The sequence below is a fragment of the Pinus tabuliformis genome, chromosome 9 (genome assembly GCF_031772625.1).
Source record: "Pinus tabuliformis cultivar Carrire ecotype Pingquan chromosome 9, CPIR1, whole genome shotgun sequence".
Taxonomy (NCBI): Eukaryota; Viridiplantae; Streptophyta; class Pinopsida; order Pinales; family Pinaceae; genus Pinus; species Pinus tabuliformis.
In genome coordinates, this window is record NC_142307.1 from 782,799,581 (window position 1) to 782,821,351 (window position 21,771).

Genomic DNA, 21,771 nt, shown 5'->3' on the forward strand with positions numbered 1-21,771 from the left:
TTCCCATCAAAGAAGTCCAAGAAGGGATCCTCGGAAGGATCGGAAGGTGAGGCATTAGCCTCCCCGTTCGAAATGGACTTTACCCTCATTGCATGCATGGTGTCATCGATGATGGGTTGTGGTTGGCGTCTTAATAGTGGAGCCTCATTCCACATGACCGACGATAAAAGTTTATTCAGTTCCTTGGAGGAGAAAGATCTCAAGATGCGCATAGAGATGGGTGACAATGAAAGGTTTAATGTTTAGGAGTGCGCACAGTTACTTTTTAGGGGGAGCATGGAGCTTCTATCACCCTAACAGATGTGAAGTATGTGCTTGGACTGTAGAAGAGCTTGGGTCACAATGTTGGAGGACAAAGGCTACGATGTTGTCTTTAGTAAGGGAAAGGTTTTCCATAGACACATCACCACGAGACAGGTGAAGCAGATTGGTTCACGAGTCAAGGACTTGTATGCTCTTTTGGTTCAAGATGCATGCAAAGCCTTGAGGAGCAAGGAAAATGTTAGAGACTTGGTGGTTGAGAGGGAGAGTAAATTACCTCTCAGCATGCAGTCCCAGAAAAAGTCTTAGACAATTGTGGAGGTGCCACAATTGGAGAAGTGGGCAGAGGGATCACATGTAGCCATACCTCCAAGTGTGAGGTGGGGCGATGTGAAGTGATAGTCTCAAGAAGGCTGAAATTGGGTAGGGTTCATAGAGAGGTTTTATCTCATGGACCGTACCTTGCTACGGGAGCCCAAAGTACAGAGTAGCGGGAGGAATCAGTGGGATTGATGCAGTCAGAGATCAAAGTGACAGAAGCTAGAGCAGCCAGATACTAAAGAACACAGAAAAGGATTGACAATAGTGTAGAAAGGCTGAGTCAGTAGAAGTGCAAAGTTTTCAGTCGACAAAGGCAATAACAGTTAGAGACTTTGATGATAGAGGCATCATTCTGATTTAGGTTGGATGTTTTTTTTGTTTATGGAGTTGTTGGAGCAGCAACACTCAAGAAAAGTGTTGTAGGCACAACATTCCAAAGGTTCGCGATCAGGATCGAGTTGAATTCCTTTCTTATTGAGAGGGAGTGTTGAAAATAGAAACAAGAAATGATAAAAATAGAATCCAGAATATTCCAATTTTAATTTGTCAATGAATTGAAATTGTGAATTAAAATTCAAATTTAGTCTCACCAGTTTCTTGAAAATAATTAATTAATTCATATTGAGTCAACTAGTTGGATAAATTCAAGTTAGAAGTCTTTCTGCAGTCACACAAGAGTTATCCCTTAAATAAAGTAGATTATCCCTTAATTAAGGAGATAAGTTAAGTTATATTTGAGCTATAATTATTTAGCTCATTTTATTTTGAAGTCTAGTTAAATTAGTTCCAAACTGTTTGAGGAACTAATTGTGAGTTATCAATCAATTGATGCATGCATGCACTCAACCAGTGTACTCCAGATAACTGAATATTCACTCATCAGAAACTCATGCATGTATATTCAGAGAAATACCTACTTGAGCTAAATGTCAAGGATGGGTTACTATTAGTTGCAGGTGTTTTCCTATAAAGGAAACTCATCCATACAGTCAAGGTAAGGTTCCTTGAGGATCGTGCAGTTCTGACAATGTGTTACACTGGGTGAAGGAGATCATCCCAGAGGTAACTGCACAAGGAAATAGGAGCTTGGATGGAAGAGGAGAAGGCTTGTGAGAAGCTTTGATTGCTTGTGAGAATCGAGGAGGATTGTACTGAGAGCTGGCTAGCTATGAGAGCTTAGTCTTTGTGTAATTTTGATGTATTTCAACCTTGTATGATAATACAGATAGTGGGGTTTTTAGCTGAGGCTTCCCCCTGAGTATTTTCTGTGTTTCATGTGTATTTATTCTTCTTCTTATGGTTATATGTGTTCATCTCTGATTCAGCTCGAACTTTAAGCTTCCAAAAGTTTAATAGTAGAGGTAGATTATAGTAATTTTCTTTGGTATATTGCATTATTAGGTTAATATACAGTCATATTTTCTACATGATCTTAGAGGTATATTTGTAGAGAATTTGTAAAGAATTTCTACATGGTGTCAGAGCTAGCTGATCTATAGAAAAATTTCTACACACCCTCATAGTGGCTACTAAAAAGTGCATTGAAAAGAAAACTATGATGCATACTATAAATTATTGGGATGACGAAATGAGCATCCAATAGTAAAATAAAGACAAAAATGGAAATGACCTATAGGTGATGCACTTCGCATTAGTGAGGATATTTCCGTGAAGAGTAAAGAGTCCCAACTATACATGTAAGGGTATATGTCCAATGAAGACACAACAATAATATCCATGTGCACACACCATGAACAATAGAAATCCTGAAAGCCATAGAGTCATCTTGAGAAATGAATGTTTGGGGTTTGATGAAATTCTAATTAAAAATTCATCCAAGTTCTCGAATACCCGAGTAACATGAAAGGAAACTTGGAGATACAAAGATAATCAAAGGGAACTCCATGTGAACATATTGAAGGATCGGATTGTAAAATAATGGGTGAATTGACCAAAGGCCAATAAGATTACATTAATCTAATATATCAATAATCCATGAAATTAAGAGGCTCAATATATTGGGAAATGGAAATCCCAGAAGAGAAATATCGTACTGTATGTAAAATAAAATCCCGAAAAAAGGAGTCTGAGATAAATAAATAGGAGTGAGGGGGATGTATCAAACATTGCAGAAACTATTTTGTAAATCAAATAATTATGGGAGACTCCAAGTTCATGAGACCCAAGCAAAGATAATGAAGTAGGGGTAATTTTCCTAATCAAGCGTAATGGGAATGACAATCGAGGAAAAGGCCATGTGGATGTCAACTTAGAAATCTCAGAAGTTATTTTAAAATTATTCTGATAAAATGTGGACCCAAGAGTCTGATGAGCCTAAAGTATGAAGTCTCGAGGGAGATAATATCAAATGAATTGTTTCTAAGAATGAGTCGAGAAGCATAGGTCCAAGATTTTGAGATTTGTAAGTAAGAGGCTTTGAATCATCTCTAAAGAAGGAAATGTGACTGAAGCGTATGTAAGATAAATGAGTGTAGTGCAAAGGCTTAACATTGCTGGTAATTGTAAGATTCAAAATAGGCGGAGTTAATATCATGTAAAAGAGTATTTGTTGCAAGATTTTATGATTCTCACTTGCTTATATAAAATATGACCAAGAAAGGGTCTGGCATTCCATTTTAGTTGCATTAATGATTATTGAATCATCTCGTGCATTTGTGAAAGAAGGAAATATTAACCCAAGCAACAATATAGAAAATAAAAATTTTGATGAAAAAATAAATACTTCCCTAAATATATTGTCGATTGGAAAGGGATAAATCCTCTCTTTATTCTAAAGCTAAGTGAATTTTCTTGTAAAAATCAAGTCTCCAAATCAAGCTAATGAAGACTGGAAAAAAGAAGTAAATAGAAATAATAAATAAGCGAATGAAAAGAGAAATTAATCGCAAATGAAGATGAACATGTTTATTCATACCTAGAAGAGTTGAATTGTAAGAGTACCTTATAGATCTTAACATTCTCCCATGTATTATCTTAAATTTTGCATATGTTCAAAATCATCTACTTATTCAATTTAAATTAACTACTAAGTAATGAGCTATTAATTTATATCCACTTCATATTGAAGTGCAAGAGTGATAGAAGAGAAAGAATGACGAATAATATCACTTAGAACTTCTTGAGAAATCATTATTTCACAAGGGCCTAGCTGTAATGATTCTTTAAAATTTCATCATTCATGATCTTTTTGAGAAAAGTAATTTCAATATTATGATGAAACGTTGTGTATGATCCAAACCACTCTAAGCTAGTTTTTTCCAAAAACAAATTAATAACAAGGGAAATATTTGGGCACATTACTTGTTTATTAAAAATCTACAAATTAAACTATACGACAAAAGAGAGATAAACTAACAAACAAAATTAATCTTATTCCTATTCTAACTAAATGAGAGAGCATATGACTAAGTATAGTCATACTTCTAGTGAAACCATGCAAGCATTTTATTTCCTGCACATATGAAGATGTCACAGATCAACAACAGAAATAAAATTGCAACTAAATTATTAAAAGAAAAATTCAACCGACTATGTACATCTAACTAGCTCAGAAAATTAAACTTATTTACAAATTTCTTACCTTGAAATTCTTCCAAAACTCAACCTATAGGATCATGAGAATCACGATGTATTTTAGTGAATGATTGGAAGATGTTCAAAGGAAGACGAAACAACAAGCCAGTCTTGAATGATATATTTTCAAATATCGAAGCCTTGTGAGAAATGGAAAATTTAGAAATCTTCTTTAGAATTGGAACTTCCAGATATTTTCCAAATGAATCAATAAAGTATGGATGAGCATTTAAAATATTTCTAGAAGAGTTTCATTGTTGAACATAATGTAATGATGCACTCCTACCAAAATTTGTCATGAACTCATTTGAAAATAAGAAATAAACCAGCCAAACATGATCATCAATTAAAATTTCAAAATAAGAAGTAGTCAATGTTCATGCTTGAAATTCTGGAGTTGATTTTCATATAAGCTTATTAACTTACTTGAAGAGTGTCTAGAATTTGAATGATCAAAGTGTGAGTACAATGTGTTCAGGAATTTAAAAATGAAATTTGAAAGAAAAACAAATTCAAAACGAAGGAACTGAAAATGCAGCAAGTTAAAATTTACATTAATGCTACAAATAATGGTACAACATGGTTGAAATTAATTTGCAAAATTTTCCTTGCCACAGGTGTCAACATAAATTACAGAGCTAAAATTATTATTTGCACTCACTTGTGAAGATGAGAAAATTTCAAGCTATCATTCAAAAGGTTATCTCATCATTGTGTGAATTATAAATTGGAATGGATTCATGACTAATGAAATCACTAGGATGATTTTGAGAATGAGAATAGATTGAAATTATTTTTTGATTAATATTCTTTTGATCTTAAAATATAGACTTTCTTAAGGAATTGAGAAAATGGGAGTGAGACAAAACCATTTTTAAAGAGAAAAGAGGCTCAATATTTTCATTCTTTAATTCCTCAATATAAATGACATCATTAGCGTTTCATTCCTTTGAGTAAAATAGATCTAGACTAGGATGGTAATTAAATTCTAGATTAAGAGAATCTTCAGGATAATTGAAAATATTATTGATTAAATTCTCTCTACCAACATCATAAGTTAGCAATAATTCATCATTAATGACAAATCCTCTATTTTCTAAAATTAAATTTGTTTTCAAAGTGACTACTGATTTATTATGAATTATATTATTGTTGCTAAAAATATTAGGATAGATAGAAAAATAAGAATTTAAAGATATATAACTGAAGGTTTCGCTATGTACAGATGATTTCTCGCTTTCCAAAATAGAATATTCCACAATTGTTCCATTGTAGAATTCATATTGCTAATCAATGTCTTGAGAAAAATCATATTTACCATATGCTTAAGTGATCTGAAAATTATTGGGAGGTTGCTATGAAGTTAGAGATTAATTATCAATAGAAGAAGATTATAAATTAATTTCATAAATTGGTAAGTTGCTCACATTCTCTGGCTAGTTTAATTGTTTATGATTTATTTGGTGTTGAATTACTTGAAGCCAGTTGTTGCTTGTGAATTGTGCATCTTTTTCACTTTCCATTTCATCAGATATAGCAACATTATTTGAATTTGGAACAGATTTGAAATCAACATCATTTGATTGAGCAACAACAATAATTTCTGATTGGCATTGATGAGCAGTGTTTGAAATTTTAATTTGTGCAGGATCACCATTGTCATTTTGAGGAATTGATTCATTATCAATAATGGATATACTTTTTGGTTCTTCATAATTATCATAGGACAAATACACTGAATGTATGAACCATCCAATCAATTGGAATTGAGGAGGAAAATTTTTGGACTGAAATTGCATCAAAGATAATTTAAATCTAATGTAAAAATTATCTTAAGTCTCACCTTTTATCCTACGTAATTCTTCTAACTGATCACGCACCTTTTCATAGTCATATTTCTGAAAATCATGAACGGAAATATTTGAAAACTTGTCCTGGCTATGTATAGAGGCAATTGGAAGAGATAAACACTATTATTTGGCTTTACCTATCAAAGTAAAAGTAAAAATATTGTAAATAATATCTTCATCGATATTAATTTTTTTGCAATTTAAAATAAATTGAAGTAGATGAATAAAATAATATGACGTGCTATTGCACTTTACCTTATACTGGGTATGGAGTTCCTTTATCAGAGTAGTTGTTGGATGGGGTCCAATAAAGAAACTCTAAGGAGGACTTTTACGTGGAGCCATCATAATAAGATAAAATCTTAAAGCACAAAATCTTAAAAGACACAAGTTACTACAGTCCTCCCTCTAGCACCAAAAATGTTGACAGTCCAAAATGACCTCATCAACATGTAAAGGAGACCACATAATTAGGACCTCAAATCAGCTCCCTTTCCATTTGGAATGGTGGTTCCAACTAGTTCATTTGGGTCAAGTTACCCTCTCTTTTTCTATGCTAGCTTAGAGTATGTCTATTACTTGCCAATAGAAAAGAGACTTCAGATCTTCCCTCTTACAATGTTCATGCAAGAAAGTGATCTTAAGCTAAATTAATGGATTAGCTAGGCCACTCTAAAGTATGTCGCTTGTGTAAGAGGACTTCTATAATGTAATATTTAAAGTTAAGTGTAAATATACTCTAATTAATAGAAAATAAATCCTAAATATATCTCTATTGAAAGAATGATTAGTTCCCCTCTCAACCAAGAGCAAGATAAAAAGGGGATTTGGATCAGCTTTGAATTTAAAAGTCATTAAGTCAAGGAAATAGTTCTAAGACTTAATACTAGTTCGAGCAAGTATATGTATTCAACTATCTCATGAATAGTCATAAGGTCTCTGGTGCACATACATCCATATTCAAGTAAAATGAATTCAAAATAAAAAAAAGATATGATTGCATTAAGGAAATATTTCTCATAAAAAATCATTATTAAAACCAAGAGAAACTTGACATGAATTTTCTAAATAGTTAAGAACCATGTCATGCTTATCTATTTGAATTCATAATTTAACTTGATAGAAATTAGATCCATCACTAAAAGATAGTTTGCAAATGACTAAAGCAAGCATGTATTAAATAAATTTACAATAGTGTAAAAGTTCAAAAACACATACTCATTTCGATCAAGAATTGACTCGAATATTATTAAATGCAGACCACCAACAACCTCTATGTCTGATAATAATGTACAAGAATTAAAGATCTGATCAAAGCCTTTGAGTACATGAAATTATGAGTTTCAGAGCTGAAATACATATCGTTTAATCTCCATAAGACTAGTCCAAACTAGCTAATTTTCCACAAAAATATTACTCCCTATAGTAGTGATAAAAGTTAAAAGTTATTAAACTTATTTAACTTGGGATAAGTGCAACCAAATGAGATGAAACGAGAACGGATGGAAATGTTGCAAAAAGTCAAACGCAATGAAGTAATTAAAAGAAAAATTTGAAAAAAAAAAAAAAATTTGGTAAAATTATAGGACACTTAACCAAAAAAAATATTAAAAGGTGATCTAGTCAAAATTTGTAGAAAAGGGTTGAAATAAATAAGTTAAAAATGGGGGTCATGAGTTTTCACCTCAACACCTAGTTAACAAATTCCAACAATTACCTACTTAATGGAATAATAGAATTTGATGGAAAATAAAAAGAATTACTCCACTAGGAACATTCATTACATGTTATAATGAGTATTGCATAGAACACTCATCAACATATTCTTAAAAAAATGATCTTCAATAAATTAGGTCATAAAATTTTAACCTAGAACCAATAGCTCTACTAATTAGACATTGAAGAAAAAAATATTCAACCAGAGATTCCAATTAAAAGATAACATGCAATATATCCTTCCATTGGAACAATAAATAGCTCCAAATATTTTGAAAATAAACTTCCATATATCAAAATGCATCCAAGCATCTCCAAAATTACCCACAAGAAACAAGTGCAAGTTCTCAAATAGGGCTCAAATTCACAAGTTTGATGATGATTGATCACAATGGAGTGATATCTAATATATATAATTCCTACTAAATAGTAATATTCCTAAATATCCCCTAAAATTGTAAAATAATGTACAATAAAGCCTCTAGGTCATAGGCTGACCTAGTAACGAATGTCCAAATAGATAAATCTCCATTAGAAGGGCTAAAATGTTGATGTCATCTAGTCATAGGTGTTCCTAAGGCTTGTGTTGAGGTCTTCTTGTTACATAATGTGTGAAGAGGGCCTCTAAAACTAAGGCCTAGGGGGCACATAACCTTAGGTGCAAGTTGTAATGCAACCCCCAAAAATGGCTCTAGGGCACAATGTTGGGTGTCGTGGGTCTCTAAGTAGAAAAATGTCTCTCTGATCCAATTTTGAGGGAATTTAGGATGGTGCTATCCCTCCCATGTATCAAGCTATGAAACATGCCTAATTTGGGCCCTGGATCAATAACCTAACACTCATGAAGTGCTAAGTTGGCTTAGGGCATGTTGGTATAGGTGCATTATCCCATGGATAATAGAGGGCAAAGTCAAGAAGTTGTGGGTGCTGAAGGTACCCATGGCTATGAATGATGCTATAAAAATGTCAAGAGTGCCATGGCTCTTAATGCATCACTTGTGGGCGTCAATATGCCCCTCTAGAAGACTTGGGCCCTAGTTAAGTTTCCCAAACCTATAGATGGAACCACTTTCCAATCACACACAATATTGAGTGCTGCAACTTTCATCATCTAGCGTATTAACTATTATTGCAAATATTAAGTGAACAAAACATTAAATAAATGGGCATAATAAAAATTCATATGTGATTTCTCTTCCAAATTCGGGCCTTAGTCCAGAAATGGTGTTACCTCCATAGGTACGAGTGGCTAATAGATGACCCTATTAGGTGTTTCCAATGCCCAAAGGGAAGTGGCATGTCCTTAGTCAACATTTCAATTGATAGGTGCCATGTGAGTACTGATGGAACGAAGGGGGGAAAGGGGAACTCCATGGTCATTTTCCATGCTCAAAGGGACCAAATATGATGTGATAACTCATATCGGGTGTATAAATGTGAGAAGGGAGAAATCATGGATGCATGGCTTAGCTCTACTATTTTTTTTTTCCACCCCTCTGTATACTTCGTTTTACTTTTTGTTATTCATTCCTTGTATTACTTCTCATAGCTCGAGGAATGAGAGATTCTTTGTATGATGTTTAATAGTTATTACACCTTTTAGGATGGGAAGTTCATTTCCCATTAGGGGTTAGGACATGTAACGGTTCATAAGTCTTTTATGAGAAAGGGAAACATTGTCTGAGGAACTAGGTGAGGGACATACGATAAAGGTGGAGCTCATGCTCAGCTTTTTGCCACATGCTAATTTGTAACACCTAACCATATTTTGAATTTTGATTTTTTTTTTTTTTTGCCATTATATTCTTGTTCCTTTTCTTTTAGCTGCATTGACCTCCCAGGGTGCATTTTGATGCCCCACTTAAGGTATGAGGATGTGTTGATGCCAAATCCCAATGAACCAATGGTTAGTTGACCCAAAGAAGGAAATAAAAATAAGGGCTTATAGTGTGCATAGTGAAGTGATAAGTATGAAAAAGGGATAGATGGGACATGTTATCTCAATCATTGATCTCAAAGTACTTCCCCTTCCTAAAACCATGGGTCATTAAGGTTGGTACAATTGGACTATGATAGAAACTAACCCAGTATTTAAGGTGAGGGAAAAAGACTACAACCAAGACCCTTCTTTCTTCCAAGCCAACCCATAATGCATGTCAAAATTCCCAAATACAAAAAGGTGTAAGCATGTGACTGCATAATGAATAAAGTATGTTTTGATCATAAGCCCACATTCCAACATGTTCTCTTAACAAATGGGTGAGGAATCATATGAGTAATGTAGATGGAGCACATATGAATGGAACTCATGTCATCCACAATGTATCTCTAAGGGGATTCTAACTATTGTCTCAAATAGATGAAGAGGAGAAAAGTTTCACCTATGGGTCACCCACTTTTTTGTGTCTAATAGGTCCATTGTGAAAGTTAGATGAAACATGGTCTATGATGTTTATTTGTTATAGGTGGATCCTAGTTTGAAATTTTTTTAAAATAGTTCCACAAGAACATGAAGGTTGTGGCCTTTAGTGGGAAAGTTGTGGCATGCCAGAAAGTGGTATTTTTCTAGTTCAGGGTGTAGTGGCATTCTTCGAGTTATGGCTTGAGAAAATGTTAGTAGTGGATTTATCCCAATGGTTATTATAAATACTATTGGGTTTTGGGTCATCTAGCAGGTGATGTCTTATAGTTGGTAGTGCCCTACATAGTTGAGGGAGTGGTGGCTTCCAGTAGGTGATGGCTTGTAAAGTTCAAGAAGTGCTAGCTTCTATTAGGTAGAGGCCTCGAGTTAGTGGTTTCTCGCATGATCACACATTATGGCTTGCACACTTGTCGTGTCGGGTGATTTTATGTAAATAAATATTTTGATAATAAAAGAGGTGAAGAAGCCGAGCAAAGAAGATGGTGGTTTTTCTTGCAGAAGGGTTTCCACCTTAAATCAAGTGTTATTATGTGTTAATCTCCTTATTGACATGTTTTATGTGTTGAAGATCTCATATTTATATCCATTGATGTTTACTATGATGTTCATGTTTTATGTTATGTTTCTACTTAATTAATAAATGATTCAATTACTGATTAAAGAAGGGAAAAATGTTTAAGTTGGTGATCCATAGCATAATATTAATTCAATACCCCTCTTAGTGTTGTCTCACTTCCAACACTTAGGACATTCTAAAAGCATTATGCCTCAAATGTATTATCCCATGGTAGTTAAAGAGGCACTCCAACTTAATGATCTATCACAGTCATCAAATTAATGATCGTGGTATGATAAAACTAATTAGCCACTGCGTTGAACTATTGAGACTCTTCTTGGAATTTCACAGTTTCTTTCAGCTGGGAAACACTTGTTGCAAGTTTGAAAACGGAATTAAAAGAAGATTGGGGCTCTAAGAAACCATCAACATTGCATTTTGATAGCATAAAAACATAGATAATCAAGGTATGGATCCTTTCTTGCATGTGGATATGGTCTATAAGCTAATAATTATTATCTCATTTTCTCTAAAACTATGGAGGGTAATCAATTGTCCCCTTACTCTCTCATTTCACATTTTTTTCTTATTTGAGCTTTGTGTGCGCTAGTCTAGAAACTAAGAATATCTCTTCATAGAAAGGCAACACGTAAAACCATAACAAGGTTGTCCTTGCCTACCAACCCATTTCTGTATACTTTTTGTCTTTCTCAAGTTGCATATTGTATTCCTCATAGAAATATTTAAAATTGGCATAGTCTATACTTCATTTCTTGGTCTGTTTACATAATCTTGACTTATGTCACTAAATGACAAGAGTGTTTCCCTAATATTTTGATTGAATAAATATATTCATCACCATTATCGGTCAAAGGCTCCTTCTGTTTAATATGGTCATGAAGAATGGTCAATATCTCACCCTATTTCTTTCCTTAAAAACATAAATATCTATGTAAAAATATAAAATGTTCATGAAATGCAAGATTTCTTTACTTGTTTCTACAAATTTCATGACATATATATTCCTAGACACTTGAGATGCTTCAGTCATGGGTCTGGAAGAGGTACCTAACCTAAAAAGAGAGTTGCGCTCTTGTACACATTTCCTTCATGTAGACACAATGACCATTCCTTTGTTGATAGTATTATACCTAATTTTCCATGTTGCCTCACATTATAATAAAAAATTTAGCCATTTAGGGTTTTATGAAGTCCTAATAATGCTTTATCTAAATTATCATGGTAAAACTTTGGTTCACTTAATAAATTGAGGGAAGTCACAACACTGGTTACTTATATGTGATATATGCTCGCAACATTATAAAATTCCTTTGTTTCAAAGAACATTTTTGGTCTAAAATTATGTTTAATATGTTATCATAGCATCTTGGTTAATGCACGTGCATGACTATTTCCCCTTCCCTTACAAACATTATTTCCCTGTGTCATGTTTTGAGTGTGTTATTATTAAACAAACATTATAAGTTGGGAAATAAATATAAGTGAACTATTTAAGATTGAGGGATCCCACTTGTTGAAAACATTAATAATAAGAGTTAAATTAAATTTAACTCACCATTTAGAACACTCCATTCCCGTAACACAATTAATAAAAATTAAAAAATAATAATAAAAAACTTCCTAAGTAATTGTACTTCTTAACTACATCCAAGGCATACAAAAAGGGATGGATTCTATGAAGAAAAGGAAATAATACTCCAAGGAGATTTATGCATCAACATTAATACCTGCCATTTTTTCTTCTAATTTTCTTTCTGTGAGTTAAAGAAGGTAATCTATTGGTGGTAGGAAATTTCTTTCCAAGGGGATACAAGGACTGAAAAGAAAATCTATTCAATTTTTCATCTTTTTCAAGTAAACTTCATTTTTTTAAATAAAAGAATTATTGATAAAAGTTCCAACCTTAATAGCTAGTGCTAATATCCCTTTATTTTGTAGAGAAACCAAGTCAATTTGATTATATCACGTTTTCAAGACCTAATTTATCAATATTGCTTGACATATTTGTGCTTCACAAAATATTCACATATGATTTATTGACATTGTGAACATTTAGAATAAAGTCTTACCAAGGGTTTTCACAAGACCCTGCTTTATAGGTTAGTGTACTCACATATTTTTTATACAGATCAATCCTTTTTGCCACTCATTTTATCTATAAATTTTCTTGTTTTTCATCGTAATTTGTCGTTCAACTTTTATTTTATTTACTGTTGAATTTAATACAAGTTATTAACTGTGTTATGCCACTGTTTAGTGGGTTATCTAATACTCTTGCAATTGACTTTCAAATTGTTATTATATCTTTTACAATGTATATTTCACATTTGTTTTCATATTTCTATTTTTATTTCATTTTTCGTAGTTTATTTAATCTTATCCGCAATTGTAAATCACTATTTATATTCTAAATATATCTCTTAATTCTCTAAATTAATTCATCCAAAATTTAGGCATAAAGAAATTAGGCTTAGTCCGATTATCTAACTTTATGGGTGAGATTTAATGGGTTGATTAGAGAAATCATAAAAACGTTTCTCTTGGTCGACTTATTCAATTTTACAAATCTGGTATAATTTTTTTACGTAAGGAACTTATGTATGCCTCCTTATATCTTTAAAAATTGCACAGTTTGAAAAGTCCTAGAAAAGAAGATATAATAAAAATATGGAGATGAACTATTTAAAATTGATTTCATCATCATTCATAAACCCTAACATCCATAAGTAATATCTCCAAACATATCACAAACTAAAGTATTCATTTTTTACCTAAGGTGTTATATGTCTCCATAGATCTCTAAAAAATTCACTGTCTAAAACATCTAAGCAGATAAGTTATAGTGAGACTTCCAAATTGGTTTCTTTGAAAGTAATTTTAGGAGTTTTAAGAAATTGTAAATTCCACGAGACATATCTCTAAAATTATAGAGAAGAAAAATTTGAAATTTTTACCATGGATATATAGATATTTCATCCCTATCTCTCAATATTTCACAGTTTCAAACTTTTAAAAAAGTATGTTATAATGAAAACATCAAATTGACATGTTTGAAGTATATTTCAGGAGCATTTAGGAAGCCTAATTTCCTTAGTTCATGTCACTGAATATATAGAAAACTAATACTTGAAATTTTTTCCCCATGTACATTATGATATTTCCCTCTATCTCCTCAAAATTTCATGGTCTAAAACATCTCAAAAGAAGGTTACTATGAAAATGCGAACATGATTCATTCAATCTACAAATCACATTTGTGCTCCACCTTTAAAACCCCAAGACTATTTCTCAACTTCTCTTGTGCACCTTAGATCCCTTCTTGCTTAGATGGTCTTCAATCAATGTTTATGCATTCACTTATGGGGTTGATTTAAAATAATATTTGATATCTCCTCATTCCTATGGTGTTAGAGGGAGTGACATATACCATTTAAAAGGTCTTGGAATAATATTTTCGACCATATATCATATGCTCTCATTAGAGCTAGGTATTTAGAGTAAAAATACCTTCAAATATAGGGTATCCAAATAAGGCATAACAAAAAATAGGCATCCAAACACTATTTCCAACAGTGCTCATCTTGCAACCTTTACCTTGGACATATGTACTCTCCCATTGTCTTTGACATCAATGGAAAAAATATTTACAATACCCTATGCTCATCATTCCCATTAGTTCTAAGCATACAACTCTATCTATGCACCAAAAGGATGGATTTTTAATTTTTAGTATGAAATCATATAGATTTCACAAAACCTTAAATAAGAATTCATGAACATGAGACACTTATCTTGTTAAATTTAAAATATACATGTAGCTAATGAAGGATGAGTCTTTTTCAATCCAACCATAGGCTCAACTATCAATATAACTCTTTTACAGCTGACCACACCCTAGCTAGACCATGATGTCATCAGGCAATTTTTTATTCAAAAACCATAAGGTGGTAGAACGAAGTCCACTATCGTTCATAACCAAAAATAAAAAATGTTTTCCTTCAAATCCTCTAATCCAATAGGCTACTCATATTCATAAGTGTCTCCTAAGCTATCTTACACAACATGAGGGATATTCTATTAATTTCCCTAGAAATCCCTCAAATCTCAGTTTCTGCTTGCTTACTCTACAAAATAGCTAAAAAAGTAGCTCTCTTTTATAGCTCAATTTAAAGACACTTCTACTTGATTTTCCTAGTTTGAAAATGGATTTCAAAAACCCTCACTATTTTTTAACCAACCAAAATGCTTGTAAACATTTTCACTCAAAATTTTCCTTTACTCTAGTTTGTGTGTATCAATTGCTTGTTGCATGTAAAATTGGTTTTATTGTAGCCACCCTCAACATGAGGTTTAATGGGTCAGATTAGTAATTTTGAAGTGGGTACTTTCCCATAACTCAAAGGAATGACTAGAATAATTTCTAACTAGTGCATATACTAATGAAAATTTGGTTGTTCAACTACCAACTAGCTTAATACATGGCTTCTTTTAATTGGGATATATATATATAAGTTGAAGCTTAGAAAAAAATTATTAGTAATGTTTATTTCAACATGTAAGAATTTCTACCTTTCCAAAATCATCTCATAATGACTTTGATTTAAACCATGAGAGAAATTCAAATATTGTATTACTCATTTATAAACATGTTGACTAGCTAAGATGAGATTCTAGATCATATTTGTAAACTCATAATATGTAATATATATATTAATAATTATAAATTACAAATAATAATATTAAAAATGTTAGGTCCCTATACTACTAGTGTAACCCCTTATTGTTATTAATACAACACCCTTATTATATTGTTGTGTCCATGTAGTCCCCATATTGTTATTATGGTGCCCCATAGAAGCCCACTATTATTATTATTGTGCCCTTACATTGTTATTGTTATGTCGGATCTGATTATATTATGACCCCTTAGATTCCTATGTATAGAAAGGAGGTCTTGTCATTTGTATCATCCAAGAATTGTTCATTTGTGTAATGTAAAGGAGGTTTCCCCTTTGAAGAGGCTAAATTCTAAGGTGTTGATCTATCTTTTTATCTTTTTCTGAGCTGATTTCATAACATTTGGCATCAGAGCTTTGGATTCTTGGGTTTTCACTGCTCCAAAGAGGTCATCGTGGCATTTTCATTATAACTTTGTTCTTGCAATGTTTGAGAAGCTAAAAATAAAACAAGTTTGAGATGAAATCTTGTTAAACCTCGAGTCTGAATTTCAGAGCTTGTATCGCTACATTTTTGGAGATAGGATTTGAGGAAGTTATAGTTTTCGCAAGCTCCACAATTCCATCTAAAACATGTCATGTGGAATTTTCGCTACGAAATTTCAGAAGATAAAACAAAAGACTATTTTCGAAGAGATTGGTTTGAACCTCGGGTCCGAATTTTAGATCTTGTCTCACTATATTTTCAGATATATGATCTGAGGAAGTTAGGGGTTTTGCAGACACCCGAATTACATCTTAAACAGGTGTCTTTAGGAAAATTGTCATAACTTTCTCTTTGAGCATCAGATTGAAAATTCGTAGAGAGTTACAGAAAGAGGATAGGCTCTAGTATTTTGTGTGTATTTTTCAGATTTGAAGGTCAAAACAGTGACACAATGCACCTCATACAAGTTTGCTATTCTGAAAAGGTCTATAATTAGGTCATCTTCGGAGATTGTGCATAACTTTTTCTTGGAGAATCCAATTTCGATCAAACTAGTGGCATTGGAAAGAGGATGCAGAGGACTGTTTCAGGTCGTGATTTCAGAATTTGGAAGATCCGAAATTACAGAGTTACAGTTGTTTCAAGATCGAGCTCCTAAAATTAAGAAAAGGTGAGATGAGGAAGTCTGATGGCAATGATCCGGTAAATTGGATACTACAGATGGAGAAATATTTTGATCTACATGGTGTACCACTATTACAAAAGGTATGTATTGCATCTAATTATTTAGAACCGAATCAATTTTTATGGTATAAAGGGCTTTGTTCTCGTAAACCACTTATCACGTGGTCAATTTTCACAAAGGAAATGATAGCAAATTATGAGGATACAAAGAGAAATACCTTCTTTAGCCAATTGATAAATCTCAAACAAAAGTGTTCAATGGCAAAACATATTGAGGACTTTCAAAAATTGAATATAAGGGAAAATAATATTCCAAAGAGCAGAGGATTGATGTCTCTATAGGGACTTTAAAGGATAACATTCAACATGAGGTTCATCTTTGGGAACCTGATTCATTGGAGAAGTCATTCAGGTTGGCAAGAAAAGTCGAAAGCAAAATTATGGAAACAAGGAATTCTACCGCTCACAATTATAAACATGGAAGTGTTGTTTCTCCTAGCCTTCCACAACCTACAAGGGTGACACCACAACAATTGGAAGAAAAAAGAGAAAAGGTGCTTTGTTACAATTGTGATAGCAAATGCACTAAAGGTCATAAGTGTGTTGAGAAGAAATAATTTTACATTGATTATGAAGAGGAGGAAGAAAATGATCAAGAAACATCAAAAGAAGAGGATATACACCAAGAATCAACCCCATAGAAAGAAGAAATGAATCTGACCATATCTTGCAAAGCATTGGCAAGAATTACCACTCCTCAAACTCTCAAGATAGAAGGACATATCAAGAAGAAAAAGGTTCAAGAAGTGAAAGATCACATCGAGAAAGATGAAATGAAGCCAACCATATCTTGTAATGCATTGGCCGGAATTACCACTCCTCAAGCTATCAAGATAGAAGGACATATCAAGAAGAAAAGTGTTCAAGAAGTGAAAGATCACATCAAGCATCAAGAAATGAATCAGACCATATCTTGTAAAGCATTGGAAGAAATTAACACTCCTCAAACTCTAAATATAGAAGGACATATCAAGAAGAAAAAGGTTCAAGTAGTGAAATATCACATCGAGCATCAACAACAAGTTCTCCAACTTTTAAAGGATAACACCACTTTGGTGCAGAATCGAATGAAACAATAGGTAGATCAACATCGCAGTGAAAAATGTTTTGATGTAGGTGATTGGGTATTTTTGTGGTTGCATCTCAAGCAAGCTATTTATGAGAAGGAAATGTTGGCAATACTACATGCACTTAAGAAATGGCAACCTTACCCAATGGGAAGACACTTCAAGGTAAAAATGGATCATGATAGTCTTAAAAAATTCTTAGAACAAAGATTATCTTTAGAAGAATAGAAAAAATGGGTCACAAATATGTTGGGTTATGACTTTGAAATCATCTACAAAAAAGGGAAGAAAAATGTTGTCGCATATGCACTCTCAAGAAAGGATGAGGATGTGGAAGCATTGTTTTGCGCTATTTATTTTATCCAACCAGATTGGATAAACAAAGTAAGGGATGAATGAAAGAAGGATGAAGAAGTGTGGCCACTCATTCAAAAGTTGCAGAAGATCCCAGTTCAAGCAATATTGCCAAAACTTGACAAGGAAGGAAAAATCATATTGGAACCTGAAGCATTCACAGAACCGAGAAGTCGACAACTACGAAAGCGATCAATTTCAGAGTATATCATCAAGTGGAAGAACTTACCTGCTAAAGATTCTACATGGAAGGATGAGAATTTTATACAGAAGCATTAAGAACTACTCAAGCATTGCTGACAACACTTTTTGAAGGAGAGGGCATCTTAGGTCCCTATAATACTAGTGTAACCCCTTATTGTTATTAGTACAACCCCCTTATTATATTGTTGTACCCATGTAGTCCCCATATTGTTATTATTGTGCCCCACAGAAGCCCACTATTGTTATTATTTTGCCCTTACATTATTATTATTATATCGGATCTGATTATATTATGACCCCTTAGACTCCTATATATATAAAGGAGGTCTTGTCATTTGTATCATCCAAGAGTTGTTCATTTGTGTAATGTAAAGGGGGTTGCCCGAATTCTAAGGCATTGATCTGTCTTTTTATCTTTTTGTGAGCTAATTTTATAACAAAAAAACATTATTATAACCTAATAATTTAAAATATTATTCCCTTAAAATTAAATCTTATTAATATAATTTTTATTACCAATAATAAGAAGAAATAATTATTTATGTATATAATGAAAACTTAACATAAAACTATCTATATAAAAACAACACATATTATAAATACGATACATATCATATATTATAAATACTGTTATCTATATAAAAACAACCCATATTATAAATTCTATCTATATAAAAACAACACATTATAAATACTATACATATCATATATCAAGACACGTAGTATGGCAATGGTGTTGGAAACTCTCTTACCACTTCTAATATAAAGTCACATTCCAATTTTTTACTCTAAACAAAATAATAGGAAGAGAAAATCTTAGAGCTATTAATATTTTATTATTAAAACAATATAACATGCAAACATTAATACACGTCACATATGCATTTTGAACTATCATTATGATTTCAGGTAGCAACATAAAATGTAGCAACATAAAATGTCTATAGGTCATACACGTTGAGTATGTTTAAGCATAAACATATACATTTTATATTTTAATCCTCTCACAATACAGGTATAACACGCATGTCTTTATAACGCATCTTATTTTGTGATTATTACATTATATATATTATTATATTCTTTAAAATTGGGTGGTTTCATCTCCGTTAATGTAAATGAAATATTAATTCAATTTTCTAAATATCACATCTTATTATAAGATAATACATTACCTATCTCATTTATAACTAATGAATTTAGCTTAGGATTAAAAAAAAAAGTTATTTATCGATTTATTCTTTTTATTTTAATAAAATAAAAAATATTATTATTATACTAAATATATTGAACCACCTATAGCAAACACATTGACCACCCTAAATAAGCCTAATATTAAAAGTAACACTATAAACACATAAGCACCTTCTAAGAGGACTTTGATGGGAATCTTTTATAAAATGTGAAATGTTTAATAAAATAACATTTCATTTTAAAATCTGGTTAGATCCAATTCAAATGATTATGAATATTCTCACTATGAATATCTGTGTTCATTAACCACTCAATTTATGGTTGTACTTGTTAGTTGCTTTAGTTGAAAAAAAAGCAAAGAAAAGAAAAACAAACCAATTTAACTATTGTGGGGACTCTAACTGAATATATGCGTCCATTAACCATCCAGTTAGTTTGTTACTGTAATGGGAAAAAGAGCTAACAAATTTTGGAAAACGAAATGTTAGCAATTCGTTTTATTTTAACGGTGAATTCACCCACCAAATCTATGACAGACTCCAAAATTTAAATCTCAAATAGTCGTATCTCGTAAGAAAATAGATAATTGAATGAAAGATCTCCGGTCATAGTATTAAAAACTAAAGTTAAGTGATCAAACGTGATGAAGTCTTTTATTAAGAAATGGCCAGAAAAATTGGCCTCACAGATGCGCGCTTCGATTCTTGATCTTGGCCAAGATTCTGTTCTGGTTAGAGTCATGGTATTTCTGTTATAGAATCTTGATTTTTGCGTGACAAATTCAGCATGTTGCTAGATAGCTTGATTAGAAATCGCACTGAATATATCAAATGGGTTACCAAAAGATTTATCGCAGAAAATAATTTGATTGAGTCGAATATTATCCACATTATCCATATTACAAATAGTTACAATTTCGCATACTAATATATAAAGGACAACCACAAAATTCTTGAAACGCAGAAAATGGTCCAACGTACTCATGAATTTGATTTTCATATAAACGACACTCAAGCTGGCACATGACCTATAAAACAGCGGCTACTTCATCGTTTCTTGTTGAGTAGCTGGTGCTGCATTTTGTGCTGGTGCTCTTGTTTCCTTGTTCATTCTCATTCTCAATCTTGATATAGAAATAACCAGCGGCCATCGGTGGTCCAAGTCGATTTTCATTGGCAAAAGCTCTGGTGCTGAAGTTCTCCCGCGAGTTCGGCTCAATTAAGGGATGACATGGATCATTGAACAATGTGAAAACCATCTTGCTAGTACGCGTGGGTGTCGGAGCTTCGTACGCCTGAAGACTGTCGCTCGGCAAAACTAAAATTGCACCACAAAGAAACACATGAGATTTTGATCATTCGATCCAACACGTTAACACGCACTAAACCGGAATAACGTTAACACATTCAATCCAATGATTTCAAAGATCAAGAAAAAGTGGCAACGGCCATGATATCCATACCAACATGACGCTTGCTGCTTTGACGTTGGATATTCAACCTGCACAATGTACAGATTAATGCTGTTGTTTAGATGAAATAGATACAGGTGCTATATATTATTCAGAAATTTGCGAGAGGATTATGACATACCAGTGCAAATATTCGTGCCCAGGAGTTTCAGGATCAGTCATCACCTGATTATTTGGATTTATGAAAGACTTTAGTTGTCTGGTTATGGAAAGTTCACGACGAATAAATAATAATGGTGAATTGGAATAAAAAGTAGTTACCAATATGAATATGGAGTTGAGAAAGATATCGGGGCGAGGGATCATATTAGAATCTTCGTCAAAAAAATAGAGTGGTTGGGCTAGCATGTCATCGGGCGACACTTGCTCGCCCAAGCTGGTTTCCGTGTAGCCGCAGAGTACAGAAAACTTGTAAAGAGGAACGAAATCGTCGACAACCCCGTCGATAACTCCTGCTGCCATAAGCTGCCTTCTTATTTGCTGCATCCGCCATTGTTGAAGCATTCTCTTGTTAGGGCAGGAAAATCCCAGTCGAAAGCCGTCAGAGCGAAATGATTGTGGCTCCGCCGGATAAATCAGAAGCACGATTTGATGGCTGAAGTTGTGTTACGCTGCTACTTTGATAGCGTCTCTTATAGAGCTAGAGCTATATATAAATAAATTAAATTGCCGTTAATCCATCAACAGGTGTCACAATATTTTTCACAATATTTTTCATATTAGCTGTATTAGTATTATTACTTCATAAAAATTCCAGTAACAACATTTTTAGTCATGAAATTTCAATCCCCACTTTCTCATAAAAAATTTATGGTATTGGTATTTATATAGTT

General features: G+C 32.8%; 1 protein-coding gene across 1 annotated transcript; it reads right to left on the reverse strand.

Moving 5' to 3' along the window:
• Positions 1-20,494: 20,494 nt before the first annotated feature.
• On the reverse strand, positions 20,495-21,400 carry LOC149151057 (protein MOTHER of FT and TFL1 homolog 1-like). Its single transcript, XM_089443038.1, has 4 exons — positions 21,200-21,400; positions 21,060-21,103; positions 20,930-20,967; positions 20,495-20,784 (listed from the first exon to the last, which is right to left on the reverse strand). Exons 1-4 carry the CDS (start codon positions 21,398-21,400, stop codon positions 20,495-20,497), a joined length of 573 nt encoding a protein of 190 aa, XP_089299164.1.
• Between the last annotated feature and the right edge of the window lie 371 nt (positions 21,401-21,771).

Bases quoted from the DNA above. Each gene is read 5' to 3' on its own strand.
- LOC149151057 (XM_089443038.1), bottom strand. From the start codon at position 21,400: ATGGCAGCAGGAGTTATCGACGGGGTTGTCGACGATTTCGTTCCTCTT. The intron at 21,104-21,199 runs GTAACTACTTTT...CCAAATAATCAG, and splicing joins TCAACTCCATATTCATATTG to GTGATGACTGATCCTGAAAC. The intron at 20,968-21,059 runs GTATGTCATAAT...TACATTGTGCAG, and splicing joins GGGCACGAATATTTGCACTG to GTTGAATATCCAACGTCAAA.